At 38.1% G+C, this 23,893-nt stretch overlaps 1 protein-coding gene across 4 annotated transcripts in view; it reads left to right on the top strand.

Annotated features, from left to right (window-relative positions):
* Positions 1-23,893, top strand: part of ncam2 (neural cell adhesion molecule 2) — a 159,772-nt gene that overhangs the window by 112,654 nt on the left and 23,225 nt on the right. For all 4 annotated transcript variants that reach the window (XM_047815434.1, XM_027164778.2, XM_027164777.2 and 1 more), the window contains exons 2-11: positions 1,382-1,456; positions 3,450-3,656; positions 8,995-9,138; positions 9,519-9,653; positions 13,649-13,766; positions 16,000-16,160; positions 18,391-18,536; positions 21,407-21,557; positions 22,670-22,857; positions 23,066-23,162. In XM_047815434.1, the coding sequence (XP_047671390.1) occupies positions 1,382-1,456; positions 3,450-3,656; positions 8,995-9,138; positions 9,519-9,653; positions 13,649-13,766; positions 16,000-16,160; positions 18,391-18,536; positions 21,407-21,557; positions 22,670-22,857; positions 23,066-23,162 (1,422 nt within the window). The remainder of the gene's footprint in view (positions 1-1,381; positions 1,457-3,449; positions 3,657-8,994; positions 9,139-9,518; positions 9,654-13,648; positions 13,767-15,999; positions 16,161-18,390; positions 18,537-21,406; positions 21,558-22,669; positions 22,858-23,065; positions 23,163-23,893) is intronic.

The following is a 23,893-nucleotide window of genomic DNA, read 5'->3' as shown; positions in this document are numbered from 1 at the left end:
TCCATTTATTGCGTTATTTGTGTTGCACATTTTGCACAAGAAAATCAGCACTTGCATATGCTTCTTCTACAAAATCATGACAGCATGACTAAAAACATTGTATATCCTGTTTATACCTGTAAAGAAACTGAACAGAATTAGCTGTATTCTATATGTTTTAAACCACCAGAATGATATCATAACTAGAGGCTGTGTCCTATACACAGTATCTACAAAAGACCCGAAGGTGTACTTAGAGAACTCACACTGTACAATAACAGTTATAATGTCACTTAATAACAGCTGCTATGTTCAGTCCCGCCCGAGCACAGCTATGTTTTAGATGGTGTAGAGTGGTGTTTAGCATGAGAAAGTGTACAATAAATGGGTACAGTTTGAGTACTGCTGATTGTAATTATAAATTGGTTTCAGCTCTCATGCATACCCTCAGACACGTCTAACCAGATGACTGCCTCTTGCCTGATGGTGCTGTAATTAATCATTTTGTCAAATTCTATTGATTGCCAAGAATAGCAGTCACTGTGTGTGTGTATGTGTGTGTGTGTATGTGTGTGTGTGTGTGTGTGTGTGTGTGTGTGTGTGTGTGTGTGTGTGTGTGTGTGTGTGTGTGTGTGTGTGTGTGTGTGTTTATATCCTTGTGTGTACATTATATAAGCACAGGATGTATAGAAATGTTTATCCATTTCAGCCTCTGCCCTAGTACAAAGGAGATGTATACAAACATTAGTCAGTCATTTTCTGATGGGAGGAACTAGCCAATCAGAAACTACAGGAATTTTCCCTCTATTTCATTTTCCTGAGCTAAAAGACTCGAATTTCCTTCGCACACACCATCTCACAGATTCATGACTTCAGCCCATGCATACATTATACAGCTACTTCATATGCAGACTTTGACGTTTTTCTGCACAGCAACACACCTGAGCAGCCCGCACTCTGTAATGAGGGGTACCATATTCTATAACCCGTACACCTTATCCCCACCCTCTTCAAGCACACACATACTCACATAAGTTCTATTTCTCAGTCTCAGGTTCTCTTTATTAAAACAGCATGATGCTATCAGCTATAGCAGATTACCACTCGGTTGCTCTCTTTAACCCTTTAAATGACGAAGTGATGCAAGATACACACAGCAAGAGAAAAAAACAGAAAGCATATCACTTCATCACTTGCTTATTCTTGTCTGCTCCTTTTTTTTATTGGGTTCTCTATCTTATGTACTGCTCCTTATCAGTTGCCTTTCATCTCTCTAGGTTCACATACAGCATTTTACATGCTGCCAGTGGCTTAGTGTGATTTTCTTCTAGGATCATAGGGCTCTCTTTTGTCTGTGTGATGAATTTCTCATGACCTGTTCTCTTATCTCCCTCTCTGTCAGGTGTTCTCCAGGTCTCCATCTCTCTGAAGAAGGTAGAACTGAGCGTCGGGGAGTCAAAGTTTTTCACATGTACAGGTCAGCTCCACACTGCAATTCTTCAGTTGATTAATAGAAATATGCAAATGTTAACCAGCAGGCAAGACCTGAGGTTATTGGACAAAGTAATTATGAGGCATGCATTCTAAAGCGTTAGGCAAAAACTGAATAGAAAAAAAAGTGTGTACGTGGTGAAGGTATAGAGTGTCATTTTTTAATACTAGTAATCATATTCATATATGTTAGGGGTACATTATTTTTCTTAGCTTCTTTATGGGAGCATTCAGTCTGCAAGTGGAAGTGTTAATTCTGTATGGATGAACACTGGGGAACTTAAGGCAGAAGGGATCTGAGGTCAGTAAAGTGTGTTTGTGTGTGTGTGTGTGTGTGTGTGTGTGTGTGTGTGTGTGTGTGTGTGTGTGTGTGTGTGTGTGTGTGTGTGTGTGTGTGTGTGTGTGCATGCATCTGTGTGTGTGTGTCCCTAATCTGCTGTGAGGCTTTTTTGAGCTCCAGGCTCTGGTTGTTCCCTAACAGGGTGAGGCATGCAGACCCTTGCTGGTCATCCTCCCTGTGACAACTCATTAGTTCACCTGGCTGGATGTCTGCATCTTAGCTGCCCACATGCCCTTGAAACATGCATGTCAACCTCCTGAGGTGGTATAAGCTTAAGGAATGACCTAAAGAAAAGCATTGATACTTTATAGGAAATATAGTCTTATATAATCTACCTGTTATAGGTTAATCTTAAGCAGATCTTTATCAATACATGTCAGTATGGTTTTGTTTAAACAGACATTAAGCATGTAGGAATTTTCATGGCCGGTACTACGAGTTCAATCTTATACAAGAAACATCGTGGGTAACAGTGTGGAGTGTAATCGGTTGTTCATGGCTTATTAAAGTATGCTGAGGCGGTTTCCCGTTGTCAAATTGAGTTTGGTGCCGCTATAGCATTCATTTAGTGTGACTGAGAAGCAACATACTGATACTTATACCCTGAGAGCTCAATCCACAGCACACACTCAGTATGACTCCACATCAACTAGCAGCTTGTTTAAATGTCTTCTATGCTGTTTTCTATCCCACAATCATATATGGCTAATGTCTATGTGGCACAATAGTGGTGTCTTATTTTAGCAAGGTTTAGTAAGTCGTGGAACAAATAATCAAAATCAGTATATTAGCAGCCATGTACCCTACCAGACTTCTTTTTATATCTTTGTCTCTTCAAATCCATTTTAGGAAATGTTCCTCACTGCTCCCGTGCACACTAAAACATGCACAACAATTGTTATCTTGAGACAAGAGGCAAAATGCAATACAGGCTTCTTTTATTAAGCTAATAATTCAGCATCGTAACGCAAACAAAATCCATGCTAGTTTTGCCATTTAAGTTTGTAAAGCCAACTCCTCAACAACTTCGAGTGCTGTGCTGAGAGTCAGTATACTATTTCAGATTTTTATCACTCTACAAAACTCACCTCCCACACTTTGGATAACATTTCTATAACTATAGAGCTGTCATTTTGGAAGCAAAAAATTATCTGCAGACCTCCCTGTGTCCTCCCTGTCTGAGCCATGATGTTCTCACTGAGTCCTCTGAGGGCGTAGATTGCCTCCCCCTACCCCTCTTATGTGTAGGTTGCCTGGATTGATACCTCAGCTGGAAGTGCTGCCCCACACTGATGCTTTTTATGACCTTCCAGTACAGCAAGATTAATAGCAGAGAACACCTTGGTGCCATATGTTGGCTCTCCTCATTATTTCCTGCAGGGTATCATCTACTGGGTGGTTTGGTTTTTCACTGCTACCAGACTATGATACCTCTGACTTATGAGCTTGGTTCATAAAAAATCCTGTTTCTTTTGTTATTAAGCAGTAAAACCTTACAGGTTTTTAAATTTCATGCATTTTTTGTACATATATGTATATGGATTTTCATTCACCTCAGCACATGAATATGTGGTCACATGACCAATGGGATGGGACAGCATTTTCCTAACTATGTGATTATGTGGGTATGTGTATGCAGTGATTGGAGAACCCATCAGCCTGGAGTGGTATAACCCTCAAGGTGAGCGCATGGTGCCTTCCCCTCGTGTTGCTCTGCACAATGAGGGAGTGCGCTCCAGACTCACCCTCTACAACGCCAACATAGAGGACGCAGGCATCTACCGCTGCCAAGCCACTGACTCACAGGGGCAGACAAGGGAGGCCACGGTGGTGCTTGAGATTTACCGTGAGTTCATATAAGCACACACACATAAACACACAAAATTCTACTGCTAGAACACAGAGAAATAACATACAAATACAAATAGGTTCACGTACTTAAGAATAAGTACCTAAGTATATTAATTTTACTCACTCTATAATCCTTGTACTCATCTTTTATAGCATTTTCTCTCTTTGGAAGAGACCATGTAGCAAATGTTATTAGTTCTTATTTATATTTACATTCTACACATGTAGCTGATTCAAACCCTTTACTTCCAGTGCATAATGAGCTCTATTGCTGCTTGGCAGGGGAAGCATGTCAGGTTTTCAGGTAGCTTGGCCCAAGCTAAAGAGAAACTTAATAAGTCCAGGCTAAATCTTGGATAAATCCTGTGAGTAGAAATTCTCCAAGAGCTCTGTGACATGTCAGAATGGGCTTCTGTAGAAAAAAAGGATGTTTTTATACTGTCACACACTCTCTGCATGCAGAAAAGACTTCCGAGTGAGAAAGCTTTCCCTACATTCCCTTTTAGCGACAACAGAAATATAAAACACATAAATACCCAGGTTGTGCTGATGCTAAATTTATTAGGTGTTGTTTTACAAGCAAGCTATGTGGCTTCAATGATGGCAAAAGCGTAGAAGTCACAATCTCAGGGTCAGCCACCTGACGGCTGATCAAAATGTTCTCAGATTTCACATTTATTAATAAGGAGCCTACATCATTATTGAAGCTTGTACAAAGTAATGCCCTCCAAATGACGCACACTTTATCTGTTACATTACGCAGCTTTGTATGAATAACAGCTTGAAGCATGAAGTGGGATTTCTCAGCTTTATTTGATTTTCAGAAAGCAGTCATCTGGAGAAATGTTTTTAATGATACGCCTGATGATCATCGATCATCATATATAGTTCATAGATCGTTCTACTTCTTTAAATGAATTATGACCTTTGAATAAATATCTACGAACAGTTACAAATTTCTCTATTATCAACCCCACACACCCAATACCAGTATTAATAAATCTGATGAAACTAGGAGTGGGGTTTCAGAATCAGGATTTCATTTAGCAGCGTTGGAACAAATTTTGCTCATGACAAACTTAATTTGGTTTATGAGCCATTTCCCAGATGTCAGTTACTATTAATGTTTTTTTTTTAATATAGCCATGATTCACTGGTCTCCTTGGATTTGGGTCACATTTGACTCCAGGCCACCCTGAAAACATTTTATCCACTGATAAACGATAGCTTTACTCTCACAAATCTATTGCCTGTGGCTGTTCTTAACATTTGGAGGTCTCGCCTCCATTCTTACCATTTGCCACATACTGTATAACCTGATGCACATATATTTATTATTACAACAGTGACAAAAGATGTGAAAGTCTTTAAAATGGACTTTTTATATCAGTCTTATATCTGGAGAACTTTAGACCTGGGGTCGGTGAATGGTATTATTTTGTACCCCATTCAGTTAACATTGGATCCACTTCACTGGCATTAACTCTGTGGTCATTTTGCCACTTATTGTATAGGTTATTTTATAGTTTTACACTTATTCTGTAGCTATGCACTGCATGACACTGTCATGGTACTGGCGTCATAGCATACAAAATATGTGCTTGTGCAGAATCCACAGAAGGGTTGCTTAACCACTGATATTGATATAACATTTTTGTCAATAAGACACTCCTACCACTACCTGACAACATAAATATAAACGTTACATCAGTGTTTAAGTGAGGACAGATACATTCCGATGCATTCAGAGATAGAATACAAAGGTGCAATGTTGGCACACCATTCAGATGCAGTTCATCCCTCTGTCTTTGTCAGATCGTTCTTGGCTATGAGCCTTTAAAAGTGGGGGTTTCAATAGCTTTTAATCCACCTTTAAACACAGGCTGCAAAAACAAAGAAAATGTAATTAAGTCATGCATTGTAATACATTTATTACATTTTTCTCTGCTGTATTTCTAAGAGACAATTTATAAAAAAAAAATCAAAAACACTGACATGATAATAGATGAATGAGATAATTAAAATAAAAATCAATTTAAGCATGACGCATTTGAATTATTTCGATAACAGTCTGAATTGTCTCTAAGTCTGTAGTTGTGTCTGAATAGCTGTAAATCTAGCTGTCTCCAAGCATAATTTTTGTGGCATCCTCTAGTCCTTTATCACTACCATTTTCTGACCAAATTATGGCTCTTGGATATTTTTGGTTGTTGGTCTATTCTAAACCCAGCCGTGACACACTCACATACCGCCATGACACCCACTACCATGTCACTGTCAGGACTGCTCTAAGAATAGTCAACCCTTCAGTATATTTATAATATTATATTTTCTCATTGGTGGGCCCTTTTCATTTATAAATAGGGGCTGAGAAATTAGGTATTAAAATATATATACTTACAAAGTACACTTTGGTGCATGAAAATATTGTCTGATCAGCTATTACATTAGATCCATTGGCCTAAAATTAGCTAGGTGCCACAAAATCAGCTCTGACCCATCAAGGCATGGACTCCACAAGCCCTCTAAAAATCTGGACCTGTCACGAAGACGTTTGCAGCAGATATTGTGAGGTGAGGCCTTCACTGGAGTGTTTGTCCAGCACATACCAAAGATTGTAACGGATTTAGATTTAGGGATTTGTAGGCCAAGTCCACACCTTGATCTAACTGACATGTGCCACAGAGCATTATTCTGCTGAAAGAGGTAATAACATTGCCATTAAGAGGTGTACTTGGTCTCCAACATTGTTCAGTTACAATGACCCTCTCATTGGTTCACCGCTTGTTCTGCCTCAGACTACTTTTGGTAGGTACTAACCACAATGCGTAGCAGGAACACACCACAATACCAGCTGTCTTGGAGAAGCCCTGACCCAGTCATCATCCATCAAAAGTTGCTCACATCCCGACGTGTACCTATTTTTCTTGCACATAAACTGACTGTTCACTTGCTGCTTAATATAACTCACTTACTGACAGGTGCCATTGTAACAAGATAATCAAGAGCTTTTTTCTTTTTACCTGTCAGTGGTTTTAATGTTATGGCTGAGTCATTGTATAGGTACCTTAGAAAATACACAGTGATATTTTACACAAATATAAATTTGGGTGTATTCAATGTCAGTGTGTATCTCAGTACTAAGAAGGCAGCACATTGTCTGTGTGTATATATAATATATATATGAAAAAGTTGCCTTTTATCCATTACATGCAACCCTTTAAAACTTTCTATTGATGATGTTTGACAAAGCTACTGGTGTAAACCTAAATTTAATTTTTCCAGAGATGAGACAGCTGAGGCACCTGACAAGTGCAGAGAGTGAGGAAGTATAAAGGAAACAAAAAGAAGAAAGAGACAAAGAAGAGGAGAGAAATGACATGCTGAAGAAATTGGGACAGAAATGAAGAGCCATTACATGGAAGCCATGGCAGAATGACATTTTCTCAGTGGCTACAAATGCTTTAAGCAAGATGACTGTTATCCAGCTCGAATTCCAGTTACATTCATGTGAAATTGATGGCATCAAAGTAGATGTAGGTAAAGAAAAATAAAAAATGGGGATAATGGAATAAATGTGGAAATAGGTCAAGTTTAAGACACAAAAATTCAGTTTGATTTAATGGCATTTTAAAATAAATATGCTAAACAAAAAGTCATAGAAGATCTTAAAGTTTCTTTATTTAGGTGAATTTATTTTATTCATCTTTACTGTACATATTCAATAGGATGCTATGAAACTTCCAGAAATATTGTGCAAGATTCTTCATCGTTTCTGTGCTTTTGATTTTGTAGCAGGCTTGGCATTTACTGAGAGCTCTTCAGGAAGATATATTTTGAGCAGAGGAAATGTGTAAACAGGCATGATTCACAGATCAATACTCAGAGCTTATGTGCTGACGTGGGACTGATGAAGTTTTTCATTCTCTTTAAGCATTTTTTTTCTGACTGAGAGAAGCTGCTGTGTGCTACGGTTTCCCACGCAAACGGAGTGCTCCACTTGTTAGTGTGTGAAAAACTGATTTAATGGAATATCTCAACTAATTCTCACTTGTGTAACTGTGAATAATCATAGACAAAGTGCTAACTAGGCTCAGTCATCTTCACTGGAACTGTTCCAATAGCAGAAGCAGGCATGTCTTTTGCATTTATTTATTTATTTGTTTGTTTGTTTGTTTGTTTATCTACCTATTTATTTATTTATTTATTTATTTATTTATTTATTTATTTATGTGGATCAACGCCAAGGACTGTTAAGATATGAAGAAGATAACTTGCTTTCATTAAGATTAAATGTATTAGCTAATGCCATGCGTATGCTAGTGCCATGCCATAGTGTCTCATTTTCTGGCCATATGCTCACACATCTAGTGTTCCTAAAATAGGATCAAGTCAATTCAAGCGGGTTTTATTGTCAATCTTCTGTATAACGTGTATACATTGGAAAGTAATGTTGCAAAATGTACAATACATACACAAATGTACAAGTGCAAATTATACTTTTTGCAGGGACAAACAAATGTGGTCATCCAGGGGAAGGGAAGGGTCTTGATTATTCCAGGTGGTTTGTTAGGGGTCAGAAATGTGTTTAGCAGTCTGACCTCTTCAGGGATGAAGCTGTTGAAAAGTCTAGTGGTGGTGGCATGGATTCACCAATACCATATGCCAGTGGCAGCAGGGTGAACATTTCATGAGAGCAGTGTGAGGGTCATCCATAATGTTAGTGGCCTTTCTCATGTAGCACTTGTGATAGAAGGTCTCATTGGTGGGAATAGAGACTACAATAATCTTTTCAGCTGTTCTTCACATCCGCTTTAGGGTCTTGCACTCTTGACAGTTGCCATACCAAACAGTGGGACAGCTGGTCAGGATGCTTTTTATTGTCTGACTGTAAAAGGTGGTAAGGATGAAAGTAGGACATTTTACCTGTACAGGAAGTGAAGAGAGTCAGGGCTTTATTCTTCTTAGATAAGCAGATGGTGGTTAGGGTCAAGGTTGAGTCATATACAGTACCCATGGTGTGCACGCTAAAGTATTTGTAGCTTTTCACTCTCTTTACCTTTGCATCATTTGTGACTTGTAGTGAGTGATCATCAAAGATCCTCCTGAAGACAAGATATCCATCTTTAATTTTTTACGGGCAAAGAAAATACAATATGGATGTACCTTGTACAAGTTTGATAGGACTAGCCGAGACACCTCTACATTCCCCAGCAAGCCCAACACATTTAATCATTTGTTATCCTTTCAAAAAAAAAAGCAGTTTTCTGTTAAAATATCATATAATATCATATTGCCATAATATAGTGGTCTGTGCTGTCGTTTCTTCCCAGAAAAATTAACATTCAGGGAGGTGCCTTCACCTCAGGAGTTCCGGCAGGGCGATGTGGCCGAGGTGGTGTGTGATGTCACCAGTTCCCCTGTGCCTGTGGTTGCATGGTACCACAACAATATGGAGCTCACCGAGGACACTGACAGTGAGTCAATGTTTAATGTTTTGCCATTAGTGCCTTGTACAAAAGCTAAACAAAAATACATATTAGACGCAAGCAATTTCTGCAGATTCATAATTAACTCTTCAAAGTTGAAAAAGTAATGTATTACATAAAAAAAAAGACAGAAATCAAGACTTAAGACAAGTTTTATTTTCTGCTATTAGGACAGTTTCCAAATTCAAAGCAGACTATTTATAGATCGTAAAACTGAAGGGGTTTAAAGGAATCTTTTATCCTAGGTGTTCAAAATAGTGCCGTTGACTTGATGGTAGTGTAATCAAGTGCCTTTCTGAAATTATATATAACTCTTTTGGTCTTTTAATTAGGATTTTTTCATTAATTTGGCGCTGGTTACTTTATAGAGTTTCAACTCCTACCGAACAACAACCTACAAGTCCAGAGAGTGACTAAAGCAGATGAGGGTGTGTACCGCTGCGAAGCCCGAGTGGAGGCCAGGGGTGAGATTGACTTCAGAGATATCATCCTGGTTGTCAACGGTAAGTTTTTCCATCACAGACAAAGTGCTATAATGGCTGTGAAGTGAAAGCTCAGTGAAAGCTGAAGCCTGGCGAAAGAGAATCAGGAAAAGTAATAGTTTCAGATGTGCCTAGAGCACAAAAGCAAAAAAGAAAAGTGACAAAACTGTAGTTTATTTCAGACCAGGTTAAAGTGTCTTTCTGGATGTCTACTATTTTCAATATTTTTCTGAACAATGGGCATAACCTGCTTCATTTGTATAGTGTGCAGAGGTACCATTACTTTTTAAAATTGCTTAAAAACATTGCGAATATAATTTTACTTTTAGTTGATTGATTCGGTGCACAGTGCTCCTGAAATCAATGCCATTACTCAGTGCTGATTTTGCTTTCTACTGTTAAGATTACCTTGTAAAGAAGACGATGACCTCTTAGCTATTAGCCATCATGATAATGAAGCTGGAGGTTTGGATGAAGATGAGCAGCGATGATATGGAGAGATTAACCATGATATTTTATGTCTGATGTGATGAGGGTGAACATAGGCCAGAGTCTCTATAGCACCCTGCTGAAATCTCTCCCACTGATCTAATAAGGTTGCTCAATGAGGCATGGCCGATAATCTGGCAGACATGACAACACACATCAGAGGCTAACCTAAAACAAATGAATCAACCACGCACACAGCCACCAGCGCACTCCATATAAACGTATTAGTGTGTCTGCTATTCAGGCTGAATCAGTTTGAGACATCAAACAAAAACACAAAAGGTATTACATCTTTTTGTCTTTTTTAAATTTATGTCAAATTATTTTTTTTTTATATATTTAACAAAGACACAGAACTGTAAAACCTGTATTTATGGAAAGCTCATCGGTGCTGAATGAACAGCCTTGCAGAGTGTTTTAAGCTTCAGCCAGATGCTTCACTGGCCTGGTTTGATGTCTTTATGCCCAATTATGTCTCATATTAGCAATGCTGTTCCAGTTGGGTCCCTTCATCTGGAAATGAGTTCAATTAGATTATAGCCTTTGGAAAAGGGCTATTGATTGGCAAGAAAGTCAGTAATATTCTGGTTGGACTTGGTGGCAGTCCAGACCCAACCCAGTGCAGGCTGTGTTTTATTCACATTTCAAATGATTAAGAATTCTCACTCAATATTTAAGTCCAGATAAGTTAGTTGACTTTAGACTTTCTAAATTGTTCTACTTATATTCTTACAGTCTCAACAAACAAAGGCTGTGTTTGCCAGGGCCTTTTAGAATCCTTCCTAACACTCTCCATGATGTGAAATACAAAAAAAACATTGATAACAGTAAAGTTTCTATTTTTAAACACCTAAATTATGGCAGCCGATGAATTCGGGTGTGTTCAGACGTGTCAAGAGGATATCCAATTAAATCAGCTCCTCTCACTATCTTTAAGAAATGTGTGTGCGGTGCAGTGACATTTTCATCATAATGTTAGAGTTCATTTACAGATTTTACATTCTTACTACAGCAATAATCAATGATGTAATTGACTGTATTGTGTCTCCTTGGTAGCTTACAGTGACTTTTAATATCATTATATTTTAATGGTATTACAAATGCCAACATTTTCAAAAGCCATAAACCCAAAAGAACAGGCAGGCAGACAGACAAAACCACCAATGTGTAGCCAAGGTCTCTAACTGAAAGGCTTGAGTATTATCATTCCTGTACAAATACTACTGATTCACTATGTATGATATTTTTTAAATTATAGTGAATTTAAATCGATTCTTATAGTTACAGTTACTCGTGCAAGTCAAAAACTAATTACCATTTTCTTCACCTTCTTTCTTTGTGCTGTGATTCCCTTGACAACAGTGTCATATGTTTTCTGTCTGCTGATATATTTTTGGTAATGTAAACTCGTGACCCCACCCTCTAGCACATAGTATTTTGCAAATTCGCTAAAATAATTAAGACATCTAAACATGTGTGTGTGTGTGTGTGTGTGTGTGTGTGTGTGTGTGTGTGTGTGTGTGTGTGTGTGTGTGTGTGTGTGTGCATATCGACTGCATGATTTACATTTAGTGAAGTATTCTATTAGTACTGAAGTGGATTGACATAAACAGTGTACAAGCACAGAACCAGAGCAGCGTGCAGTGTTTGCTCTCCTGAGAAGACAGATTTGATTATAAGAGGAATAATTGAACTCAGCTACAATGGTGACGGCCCCCATCACAGACTCCATTGCCGTCAGCTAATCTGTGATCTCTGCTTTTTCAAAGGGCCCTCGTCACAGAAATTCTTCTTATCATCCTGTAGCCTACCTCCCACAATTTCCTTCTAAACGTCTCCCCCACAATCATATATCACCTAATGATTGCATTCTCTATCTCATAATAAGTGGAGGAAGATCGGTGAATTAATTCGAACTAGACCGTCAGTAGTTTGGGGATTTCTAAAGAATGACCCATTATGTGTGTTCTGTTTAACAAATAGTGTGTGCATTTCTGGTGTCTAATAGAGGAGGAGAGAGATGTTTTAGTTGATCAAATATGCTGCCAAGCCAGCCTGAAACTGACCATGAATAAAACATCCCCTTAATTTAATCTTTTTACCCTAGCTCATACTCCATTAAATTATGTTATGTCTTAAATGGAGCATAATTCAAAATGACACCCATTTTAAATGGCAGAGTCCTATCCATTTGTCAACTCAAAACAGCTGGAGTAAGGAAACAAAGCAGATAAGTATGTATATTGTCAAATAACAGAATAAGCTGCAAATTCTGCTTTGTTAGGAAAACATCAGAGTTCCACAAACACAAATTTAAAAAAAAAAATGTAAACTCATTTTACAGTTATATCGTTGTTATACATTGCATTTTGTCCCTTGCACAAGAGGGGTATGTTATGGCCTAGTGTTTAAGCAGTTGGATTACAGTACTTGTCACAAGGTTTAAGTTCAAATCCCTGAACCAGCAAGGTCCTTAACCCACAATTGTGCAGTTGTATATAAAATGAGATAAAATGTAAGCTTCTCTAGATAAGGGCATATGGTGTAAATGTAAAAAGACCACATAACATCATTCTATATGGCCAAAGGTATAAGGAAACCCTGACCCATATGTGGTTCCTCCTCAAAGTGTTGTTACAAAGTTACCCGAGTTACCCACATAGAGCCCTGTGCTTTACCTAACTGAATACATTTGGGATGATTTAGGAATAATAGCTGCACACACGGCCTCCTCGCCCAACATCAATGCTCTCATATGGCTGAATGAGTACAAATCCTCATAGCCACACTCAAGAATCTAGTGAAAAGTTTTCCCAGAATAGTGGAGGCTGTTATAAGAAGAACTAAATCTTTAATCGGATGTTCAACAAGCACGTATGGATGAGATTGGTCAGGTGTCCGTTACTTTTGGCCACATAGTGTATGTCTTACCTTTAATAAATAATAAGATCATGGATTATAAAATAGTTACAATATGTTAAGCAAGCAGCGAAGTGTGTGAATGTGGGCACAGATCACTGTGAATAATTGAACATGTAGCTAATTTATCAGAATGTCAATGTAGATTGTCTTAGGTCATCTGGATGACCAATCCCTTGACTTTTTGTTCTCCTCCTTAGCCTTTCACAATATAATAAACTGAACTGGATAGGGCATATTGATTTAGAGCCAGAAAGTGCTTTGGTTTATTTATTCTATCAGTGTTATTTTAAAGTGAAGTCACGTCAAGGCTGATAATACATGCATGGAATATGCAGCTATTTTACATGTGTTTCTGGGCATGAATATTCACTGCTGAATTGTTAGGAAATATATTTATATCAGGATAAAGATAGAAGGCCACAGTTCTTTATAATAACGTAACAATAGTAATATTGTATTTATAAATTCTTTTCATTTCTAGGACACTGTACAGTTACAAGAAAATGATGTTTGTAAAAACCATACAGTCAAAGTAGTAAGTACTTTTTTCAGGAAAAACAGAAATAGCTTTAATTTAATAGCAAATCGGATGCTTTCTCTGACAGTTCCTCCAGTGTTGTCTGTGCCACAACAGTCCTTCAATGCAACAGCTGACTACGGAGAATCTGTGACATTCACCTGCCGGGCTTATGGCTCTCCTGAACCTGATGTTACTTGGCACAGGTAAAAGTCACTGCATCCTGACACACACAGTCATTCCAACCAACATCCTTTTAATTATGAATTTGGGTTTGTATTTATAACAGACAATAAACCGTGCTGATGTGCAGGACAACCCATCATAGAGTTAGGTTTGTGTCCATAGGTTTGTGTCCCAAAAACGGAAATGTTACTTTAGGAAAACATTTGTTTCCTTTCTTTTGATTACATTTTCTCTTATTCTGTTATATACTGTAGATAAGTCTTTCGTATGTTACGAATCATTGTTTATCTCAAATACACTGTTCTTATAACCCAGTATGAAACAGATGGATTTCCACTAAAAGGTTTTGTGCTATAAAACATTTTTTTGCAATACAATAGCACCACAGGACTTCTGGGAAAAGAATTGAGGAGTCACAGGAAAGTTCCATAATGACACATTTTGATTTTGAGTGGACACTTTTCACCTCTAATGTGTGGGTTTTGAGTGACAGGCGACCCAACATGTTGATTACAGGCCCTCAATCACTGTAATTACGTCTACTGAGATTGGCAAGGGAAGGAGATGAGTCCGATTGGTGCCAAGAACTGGCACATGCTGACCTTTTATGAATGAGTCTAACTAAAAGCTAAAGGAAACACTGAGAAAGCACTGCCAATTAAAGCAGACTTGCTGAAACTTGCACTTTAATTGTATTTCTAGTTGCGTTTATTTATTTATTCTACTTTATAATTGGGAACTGGATAAAGAGGGAACAATTAGTTTTTGTTATGCTGTTTTACTTTTCATCCTTTTCATTTAAAAAAAAAATCACACATTCGAATATTTGGCTATTTGGTTGTTTTGATTACCACATGCATTTGCTGTGTCATGCAGTTATAGCATTAATTTTTGACCAGAGTTGCATTAATTTCTCACTACAATTTTGTATTGGTGATGGGAGAGTTGGACTGCTGCATAAAAGATTCCCAAAGATTCTCATTATGGTCCCAAAGATTCTCATTATGGTTAAAGGCTTGACTCTGTTGGCCGGTCGTTTTGTGAAAATGATTTTTCATGTTCTCTGAACCACTCTTTTACATATGAGGCAGATAAATCCTGGCATTATCAACTTGTAAGGTGCCCATGCCATCAGGGGGAAAAAATCCACTGATGGAAAACCAGTATATTCAGGTAGTCATCTGACCTCATTTTTTGGGCACATAATGTTATTGAACCGAGACCTGACCAACTGATGCAGCCCCAGATCATAACACTGCCCCACAGGCTTGTATGGTAGACACTAGGCATTATAATTATTGTTCTTACCCTTATGCACCCATCACTCTAAAGCAGGGCAAATCGGGACTCATCAGAACACCTGCCTTTTTTCCATAGCTCTTTTTGGTCCCTAGCAAATTGAAGCCATTTTATCGGATTAGCCCCATTGATAAGTTTTTTCTTCACCCTACACTGCTGTTTAGTCCCAGTCCCTTTGCATTATGCATGTATTTATGTTTTTGTTCCATAATTAAACATAGCTGTGAGTTCTACTATTATTAATATTTAATTTTAACCCAAAGTTTGTGATCTCTATTCATGATCATTCAAGACCACATTTCTTCCTCAAGGATGATGGTACACCAATGTCCCTCTAGATTTTACTACGGTGTTGGATTCGGGAGTTCTTAACTCAATTTTAGTAGTTTTGGCAATCTCCTTAGTTGTTGCTTGATGCAGGCCAATAATTCGACCCCTTAATTAAATAATTTAACAGAGTATAATCGTTTAGTTGCTTAGTTATATCCAGGTGGCGTCCTTCTTTTGGCCAGGCAGTTATATATCATACCACTTACAATCCAGTATCATCTAGTCCTGTAGCAGCACAGTTACCACACATGACCAACATGTCTATTGCGTATGACTCTCTGTACTGTACGTATGATTCCTCTTCTTAATGTTGTTGCCACATATGCTCCTTAGTTTTTAACAGATTTCATTTCCACTCAATCCACATCCAGCATTACTTCAGTATAAACTCTTACTCAAGAAACATTAAATCGCATGGTTGCTGCTTGCACACCTTTATCTATAGAGCTTAAGTTAAATGTTTACTATTCCAATATTCAGAGAAATGACTAAATAAAACAGAGATATTTTCGAACATAGTTTTGTTGCAGCTTTCTATTTCTTTTCTGTTTTGTTATTGTTTGTGCTTTTGCATTTTGAGCAGTAATGCTTCTGTGGCTGAGACATGTTTGCTATGTCTGGTAGGAAGGGGGTTGAACTCCAGGAGTCGGAGCAGTATGTAATGCGAGCCCGCGGTACCACACTCACTATTCGCAACATTAAGCAGGACGATGGTGGTTCCTACACCTGCAAGGCCTCCAACAAAGCTGGTGATGTGCAGCAGGAGATTTTCCTCAAAGTATTCGGTGAGCATTCTACCTTTATTCCCCACTTACATAACTTGCGAATCCGCTAAGGGAGTTATTTTTATAATGATTCAAGTCTTCATTGTCATATGTACAGGAAACTTGGGTCTGCTACAATATACAATGAAACGTTTCTCTTGATTTAGCAATATATTAGTATAATCTCTCAAGTTATTTCAAATAGATCTTTTTTTTTGCATTTATTTACTTAAATATTTACTTACTTACTTATACACTTATTATTGCTTCTAATTTAGTCATACTTAAACCATAGATAAATTAGAAAAATAATTGTGGTAACAGTTAAGTCATGGCTCAATTAATCCTGTGTTCTGCTTAGTCAATTGAGGTAAATACAAGTGCAAGTTCTGCTTTTTGAATTCTGATATAGCAACTATGAAAAAAAAAATTAAATAAAATAAAAACATTGTAGTGACAAATAAGTAATGCCTTCAAATGTAATTCATATCTCAATACAACAAACAACAATGTACTATTATATTTATGGTAAACATCTATGGTAAATATTATGTTAATATGTTTGACAGCATTCTTCTGCCTGGGGAAAAAGCTCTCTACACTGGCTGACATAAAAAGAACTCTATTTACATATTGCATTACTGTGAATTTTCTATTTTCAGTATAATATCCTGTAACTATCTACATGAAAAAATCTTGGTAAAAAATAATAAAGAAAACAAAATGGATTTATAGATTTGGAGTTTTATTCTTCCTCTGCGCATGGCAGCGTGCTGTTCACTGTTACATACAATCACACATTTTATTAAGGAGAATTTATGGGGTTGGTGTAACGTTTGAAGTTATAACTTCAGGCTACAATGAAACTATGTCACTGAGTGCATACTTTCATTTTTAGCAGTTAATAGATTTATTTTCAAATTAGGCTATAATAGAGATTATGGTGCACATAGATGTACATCAAATTGTGTACTTAAATGTATAGTATAAAACTTGTCTATACTGTACTTTATGTGTATACACAATGCAGGTAAAATAAAAAAAGTATGACTGAGTCCAGAGTATATATAAGTTATAAAGTATTCTGCTGAGGAATGAGACAGGGATTTTTTTCTTTTTGTCATCAGCCTCCCACGTTTGGCCCTCCAGTTCTCCTTCCATAAACAGGTTTATAAAATAATTTAAGAAAATGGGTGACACACTCTTTATGGCCTAGAATTTCAATTTAGATTTTCATGAAGCTGCCAGCATCTTCTTAGATTATTCAGATAGCACCTTGTCAGCTCATGTAAATGTATGGAGATTTATTCTGTAGTCATCAGAATCCTTTCAATGTGCAAGGAAAGGACATTCTTCAGAGAGTTCATTTCAGTGATGCCTAGTTATTGCATGGGAAGCAAAGGATGATGGGAAATGTAGTTACTTATCATATGTCTCTACATCTGTCTCACTTTTCATACTAATAAGATTATTACTATTTCTCGATCTAATAAAGTCTATGTCAAAGTCTTAGGTTCGATTTTTCTAGACAATGTTCTTCTTCTCAATGAACTGTCCTGAAATATACTGTACAAGCACCAACTGAGCACATGAGCTTTATTATAAGACCCCATTCCCCCAAAGAGCTTTTCTCTAGTTATACAGTAGTTTTCTTTCTATTTAGTACTGCAGAAAACAGTTGACTTCAGACATTTATTTTTCATCATGTAATTAGTTGTGCACACTAATGAACTGTGTCTGAGTTGCAAACATACACAGTTTCAGTTATTTATCTTTGTAATCTCAACAGCAGGATTGCTTTGCTAGTGTAATTAATTTTGAAGACATATTAAACACTGAATTGCTCACTGGGACTGTTTCGTATGTAGTGAAGCTGTCAGGGGTCAAAGATATAAATCTGTCTCATTGTTTTATGATATAAACATGTGACCTGTGGGACAAAAGCTTTAATGTATCCAGTATTTACTGACTCTTTTACACCATTTTATGTCAAACAGGAAGGAGTTACTATACTGTATCAGTTATCGATCCCACACAAAGAAGAAAATTATCACATTAAATATATTATATAAGCACAAGTAATTGTGTTTGTGTGTGCAGGTATATTCAAGTCTGCCTGGTGCCTGCATACCTTTTATATTTTAGTAGTATCGTGCATAATTTTTTATTACATATTGATGGCTTTTATTTGTGTAAATAACTTGTTTTTCACTATTCTTTATGGGTTGTCTGTTTTTTACTCTGCTTGTAGTCCAACCACACATTACTAAGCTGAGGAATGTAACAGCAGTGGAGGGCAGTGCTGCTATGATCTCCTGTAAAGCTGAGGGTGAACCCCTGCCTGAGATCTCTTGGAAGAGAGCCAGCGATGGACAGAGCTTCTCCTATGGACAAAAGGTACAACTCTAGACAGGTACAGTTAGCACAGGATCTGGCATTTGGTAAGCAGTAATTAGTTTTGAATAAGCACTCTAACATGATGTGTTTCTATGCAGAGACCTGAGAAACCATCAAAAAAATTGCCCTAATAAATATATACGAAATACAAACATGAGTAATCATGATGTATTCATTACATCAGAATATGCTTGCTGTGTACCCACCCAGCATCTGTGCATATTTAAATATAGCTGTCCAATGTTCCACAAATTCTATCAATTTGTTGATGAAGCATGGCGATTGATTGATGCGCGCATTCATTCATTGTCTGTTGTGTGAGCTTCAGTATTTGAAATTCATCAACCATGGTCAAACCTGTTAGTGCTCAAAAACTGGCATGCCCTTATGAAGCTACCAGTGCTGCATGGTGCTTTTGTGAGATAAAGTTCAGTTTCTTCCTCCATGTTCTGTGCCTGCACTGAATAAAAATGCATGCCACACAATAGTTAATTCAACAGAGACGCCCAGTCCAGAAACATGAAAAGAAGAAAAGCTGTCAAAGAGCATTAGAATACCATAAAGGCAGAGTTGTTAGGCAGCAACAATGGAGGTAAATGGAGTTGCTCTTCAGTGAAGCAGTCTGTAGATCTTTGACAGGAGCTTTATGAAAGACCCTACCCCTATGCTTAATCTAGCAGCGACTGCTCAGCAAGCAATTTAAATCGCCTGCCTGATGGGAAAGGTACAGAGTAATCAAGGAGGGATGTGTAGCACAGAGGAAGCACCTCCAGTTACTCATTGTAACATAACAGAATTCACAGTGTAGAAATACTGTAGGTAGGAGGAGGAGAATTACTGAAGAACTACTGTATTAAGGTTGAGATGTACTGCCATCTTCCCAATTCTAGTATTCATTGCCTAAACATGCATTGAACAATCTTGCATTTTATAGTATTTGCCATAAATGCCATTTTTTTGAAGCACTTCAGTACCACCGTGTCCAAGTTGTATTGCCAGTATAACCCTAAATACATGCTTAAAAAGGTGACAGTGTAGGTTCTCTGTGATATTAGAAATTTTTGTGAGTGAAGTAACCTGGATTACTATAGTGATCTTTTGTCCAGTTCATTTTGACCCTGTAATATTTTATACAAACAATCTCTAGTAATAACAATTTACTGTTATACTGTTATACAATTTAACTATACTGTTTTGACCTATGAAAGAACTGTATTGCAAATTTAGAAGTTCTGAAGGACATTTTCAGATCATAAATTACTTCATAAATCTTTTTGACTTGACCTTAAAATTTAATTAATTATTAAACAGGGTCATGTTCTTACCCCTACGCATTTCTGCAAAAATTTTGCAGATCCCAAATTTTTAAAAGTCCTAAAACTAGATGAAGAGAACCCAATTAAACAAACAAAAACAATATAGTCTTTGCATTTATTTATAAAACAAAATGAGCTACTGTAATATTAAATATCATTGTCTGAAAAAGTATGTGAACCTTTGCTTTCAGTAACTGGTGTGACCCTTGTGAGCAGCATTTATTTCAACCAAACATTTCTGGTACAGTAGCTGATGATCAGTCCTGCACAACAGGCTGTATTCCTCCATACAAAACTACTTTATTGTAGTGATATTGGTTGGTTTCATTCTGCGACTATTTTACTGTAGGTCCTTCAACAAAATTTTTAAGTGACGTGACATACGGCTAAGTATGATGAACATACTCAGAATTCATTCTCTGCATTTGACCCATCCAAAGTGCAGACACACAGCAGGGAACACACACAGCAGTGAACACACACAGCAGCGAACACACACCCGGAGCAGTGGGCAGCCATTTATGCCGCGGCGCCCGGGGAGCAGTTGGGGAGTTCGGTGCCTTGCTCAAGGGCACCTCAGTCGTGGCCGGCCCAAGACTCGAACCCACAACCTTAGGATTACGAGTCAGACTCTCTAACCATTAGGCCAGGACCTGCCCGAAATTTTAGGTCCTTCAACAAAATTTCTAATGGGTTTAGTTTTTTTCCGTTTTAACCATTTACTTATAGATTTACCTGTGTCTTTAGGCTTGTTGTCTTGCTGTATGACCCACTTTGAGTTTGGCTTCAGTTTATGGACTGATACTCAGACATTCCCCTGTAGAATTTGCTGGTAGAATCCAAAACTCATAGGTCCATGGAAATTCGTCCTAGACCAGAGGCAGTAAATCAGCCCCAATCCATGATACTGCCACCCCCATGCTTCATGATTGGGATGAGAGGCATGTATTCTTTAGATGTTACACAGGATTTCTGTCTAAGGAGAATAATATTTAAATTTACAGCATTTGGCAGACACTCTTGCCCAGAGCAACTTGCATTTATACAGCTGAGAGCTAAGAGCCTTGCTCAAGGGTCCAGCAGCGGTCCCAGGTTGGTGGTCAGGGATTCAAACTCACAACCTGCTTATCAGTAGTCCACCACCCTAACTACTGAGCTACCAATTCCTCAAGTGTATGTTCTTAATACATGGTACTGCCTACTGAGTGCCATCCCCTTGATTGAAACACCTGACTTCAATCAAAAACTGTTTAAATCAACTCATACTGTTGAGGACATTTAATGTTGCTAAACCTACTGTATATTACATCCTAGCTGCACTCTCTTTGACACAAAATCCTGCTGAGGAGTATAATTTGAGATCCTGGACAATTCTCTGAGAACACCTTCCTGAGTTCGTACTTAGCCACTGAAACCCATTAATCTAACTTTCTTTGGGCTACTGGTAGCAGTAGTAGTAGGCCATTAAAGTAATATGACATACTATTTGTAGTTAATATTCAGTGTTGGAGCTCAGTTAAGTGTACAGCTAATTTAAATGGTTTGTATTTTCAGAGTCCAGATGATCGTGTGGAGGTGCGTGGGCATCATGGTGAGTCCATGCTGACCATCGTGGGAGTCAGTTTGTCTGATTGGGGCCGTTTTGACTGCGAAGCTGTCAGCAGAATTGGAGGGCACCAGAAGAGCATGTTCCTGGATATCGAGTGTGAGTGTATATTAATTACAGAAATGCCACAAGTACACACTGCTACAAATGTGTTTGCCAGACACATGTACACACATGACAACTCTTAATCACACCAGCAGGAGATGAGAATCTGGGAAATATTCCCATCCCTCCTCCATCTCATGCTGTTGTAAAAAAGTACCATGTGCTACCGGTTTCAAATTGGAATGTTTTTAGTGAGTCTATAATGCATTTGAAGGATGGTAGACATTTAACCAATCAGTGGGGTTTCATCCGTTCAGAAGGGCTTCATCAGTTTTATGGATGAGTGGTGAAACATCTTTAAAATTATAACACAAGTCTAGTCATCCTGAATTATTGCTACTAGATATTCAAAATTGACCCAGGTGACAGAAAATCTCCATAGTTAATGTCGAATATCTGTCTCCTCTCTACTTTAGGCACAGTTTCGGTGATATGACTCTATATTCCATCAATAAATTGAGAACATTTTAGCCATTGGGATGACACTGGTATATGGGGAGAGCACTGGGAAGTGGGTGGTTTAACAGGAACTGGGAATGTCTTCTAAATGGGGCTCAATGGAGTGAACAATCCAACAGTGGCACTCATTATCTCACCCATTCAGTTGCCTGACTATAGTGACACAGGAGACCGCATCAATCTCTATTATGGAAAAAGCATGTGTGTCAGTGGAAAAGTGTACAAGCCTGCCAAAGAGGCAGAGAAAAGGAAAGGCAGAGAAAGATATAATGAAAGACAAAAACACTGCGAATGTGAAAATGATTGGCAGTAAGTGTAGTTTGGTTGGGCAGGTTGTTTTAGGAAATTGCAGTGCCAAATATTCAGATTGATCACACGCCTGTATACCCAGCTGCAAGCATGCTCCCAGATGCACTTTTCGGTTATCACGTGTGTATCTACAGGCACACTCACATCTGTGACAGTCACAAAGCTTGCTTTGTTATTCTCTTCCAATGGGTCTACCTGTTCCAGTGATCTGTTAGCTTATATTGCAATTTCTGCTCAGAATTAACTCTGGGCAGCTCATCTCAGTTCTGTTTTCCATGCTAGTCCAAAGCCAGGCTTGTTATGCTTCAACTAGCTAATGGCTTTTTATCTTCTATTAGATGCACCCAAGTTCCAGACCAATCACACCATCTTTTTCTCATGGGAGGGGAACCCGGTAAACATCAGCTGTGAGGTGATGTCCAACCCTGTGGCCACTATGCTGTGGCGGCGAGACAAGCTGACCATACCTACTGAGGGCACGGCCAACATGAGAGTACACAGCGCTCCTGGCAAATCCTTGCTGGAGGTACTTACACACAGCCACATGTGCACTCATTGTACCATTCACTGAAGGTAACCGATATCCTCGGTAATTCATTCTCTGATTGTCTAAACTGTGTCTAATCTTCTGCACTCAAAGTACTTTTGTTTCAAGGTACAGCTCAGATTCAATTCATTCAGGCCTCTGATAAATTGGGTCACTAGTTTTTCTTACTGCACTCTCATTTATCCAGGTCACTCCCATGTCAGACCGGGATTTTGGCCGGTACAACTGCACAGCCAGAAACAACATTGGCATGCGGTTCCAGGAGTTCATCTTGGCTCAGGCAGGTTAGTGGAAAAGCCTTATTTAACAGCCACAATTTAAAATCAGTCAGTCTGTCTGTCGGTCTGTCAGTCTGAGAAGTGGAATTTGTTAGTCAAGTCTTAAAACAGGGGCTTCTTGGGAGAGCCTAGAGCTTCTGTTGTGTGATTACGGAAATGCCCCTGAGCACATTTCTGAATTTTTAGTTCTTGAAATATTGATTATAAGCTTCAGCATTAATCAGTTTGTCACCATCGTCTTTAATTCACCAGTCTTCCATCACATTTGTCAAGATGCAAAAATACGCTGTGCTCATTATATTTCACCTTTTTTTTCTTAGTACATGTTCATAATGCTTTAAGAAAGCACATGATCTTAAAAAGAGGACATTGCTGAATATACGTAGGAATGATTCATTATGTTCATAGACATCAATTAAAACACACAAACACACACACACACAGAGAGACACAAACACACACTCATTGAGTATTTCAGGGGAAACAAGGAGAGGGCACTGTGTGTATTTTCTCAGAAACTCTGAGAGACTCTCCTTGTGGTGCACCACACAAGCAGAGAAACGGAAAAGCCAGAGCATTAGAATTCTTGAATAATACTTCCAAGTCAAAAGCATATTTATCCCTCCCCCTCATCAGACTACCACACTAAATCACAAACACTCACAAACTCACTCTCTTACTTTTCCTAACACCCATTTAATTTCTCTCCCCTTCCATTCTCTCACTTATAATCTCCT

This window comes from Tachysurus fulvidraco, chromosome 6 (assembly GCF_022655615.1).
Source record: "Tachysurus fulvidraco isolate hzauxx_2018 chromosome 6, HZAU_PFXX_2.0, whole genome shotgun sequence".
NCBI lineage: Eukaryota > Metazoa > Chordata > Actinopteri > Siluriformes > Bagridae > Tachysurus > Tachysurus fulvidraco.
Note: the sequence above shows the minus strand (reverse complement) of the source record. Positions and strands in the feature narration are given on the sequence as shown.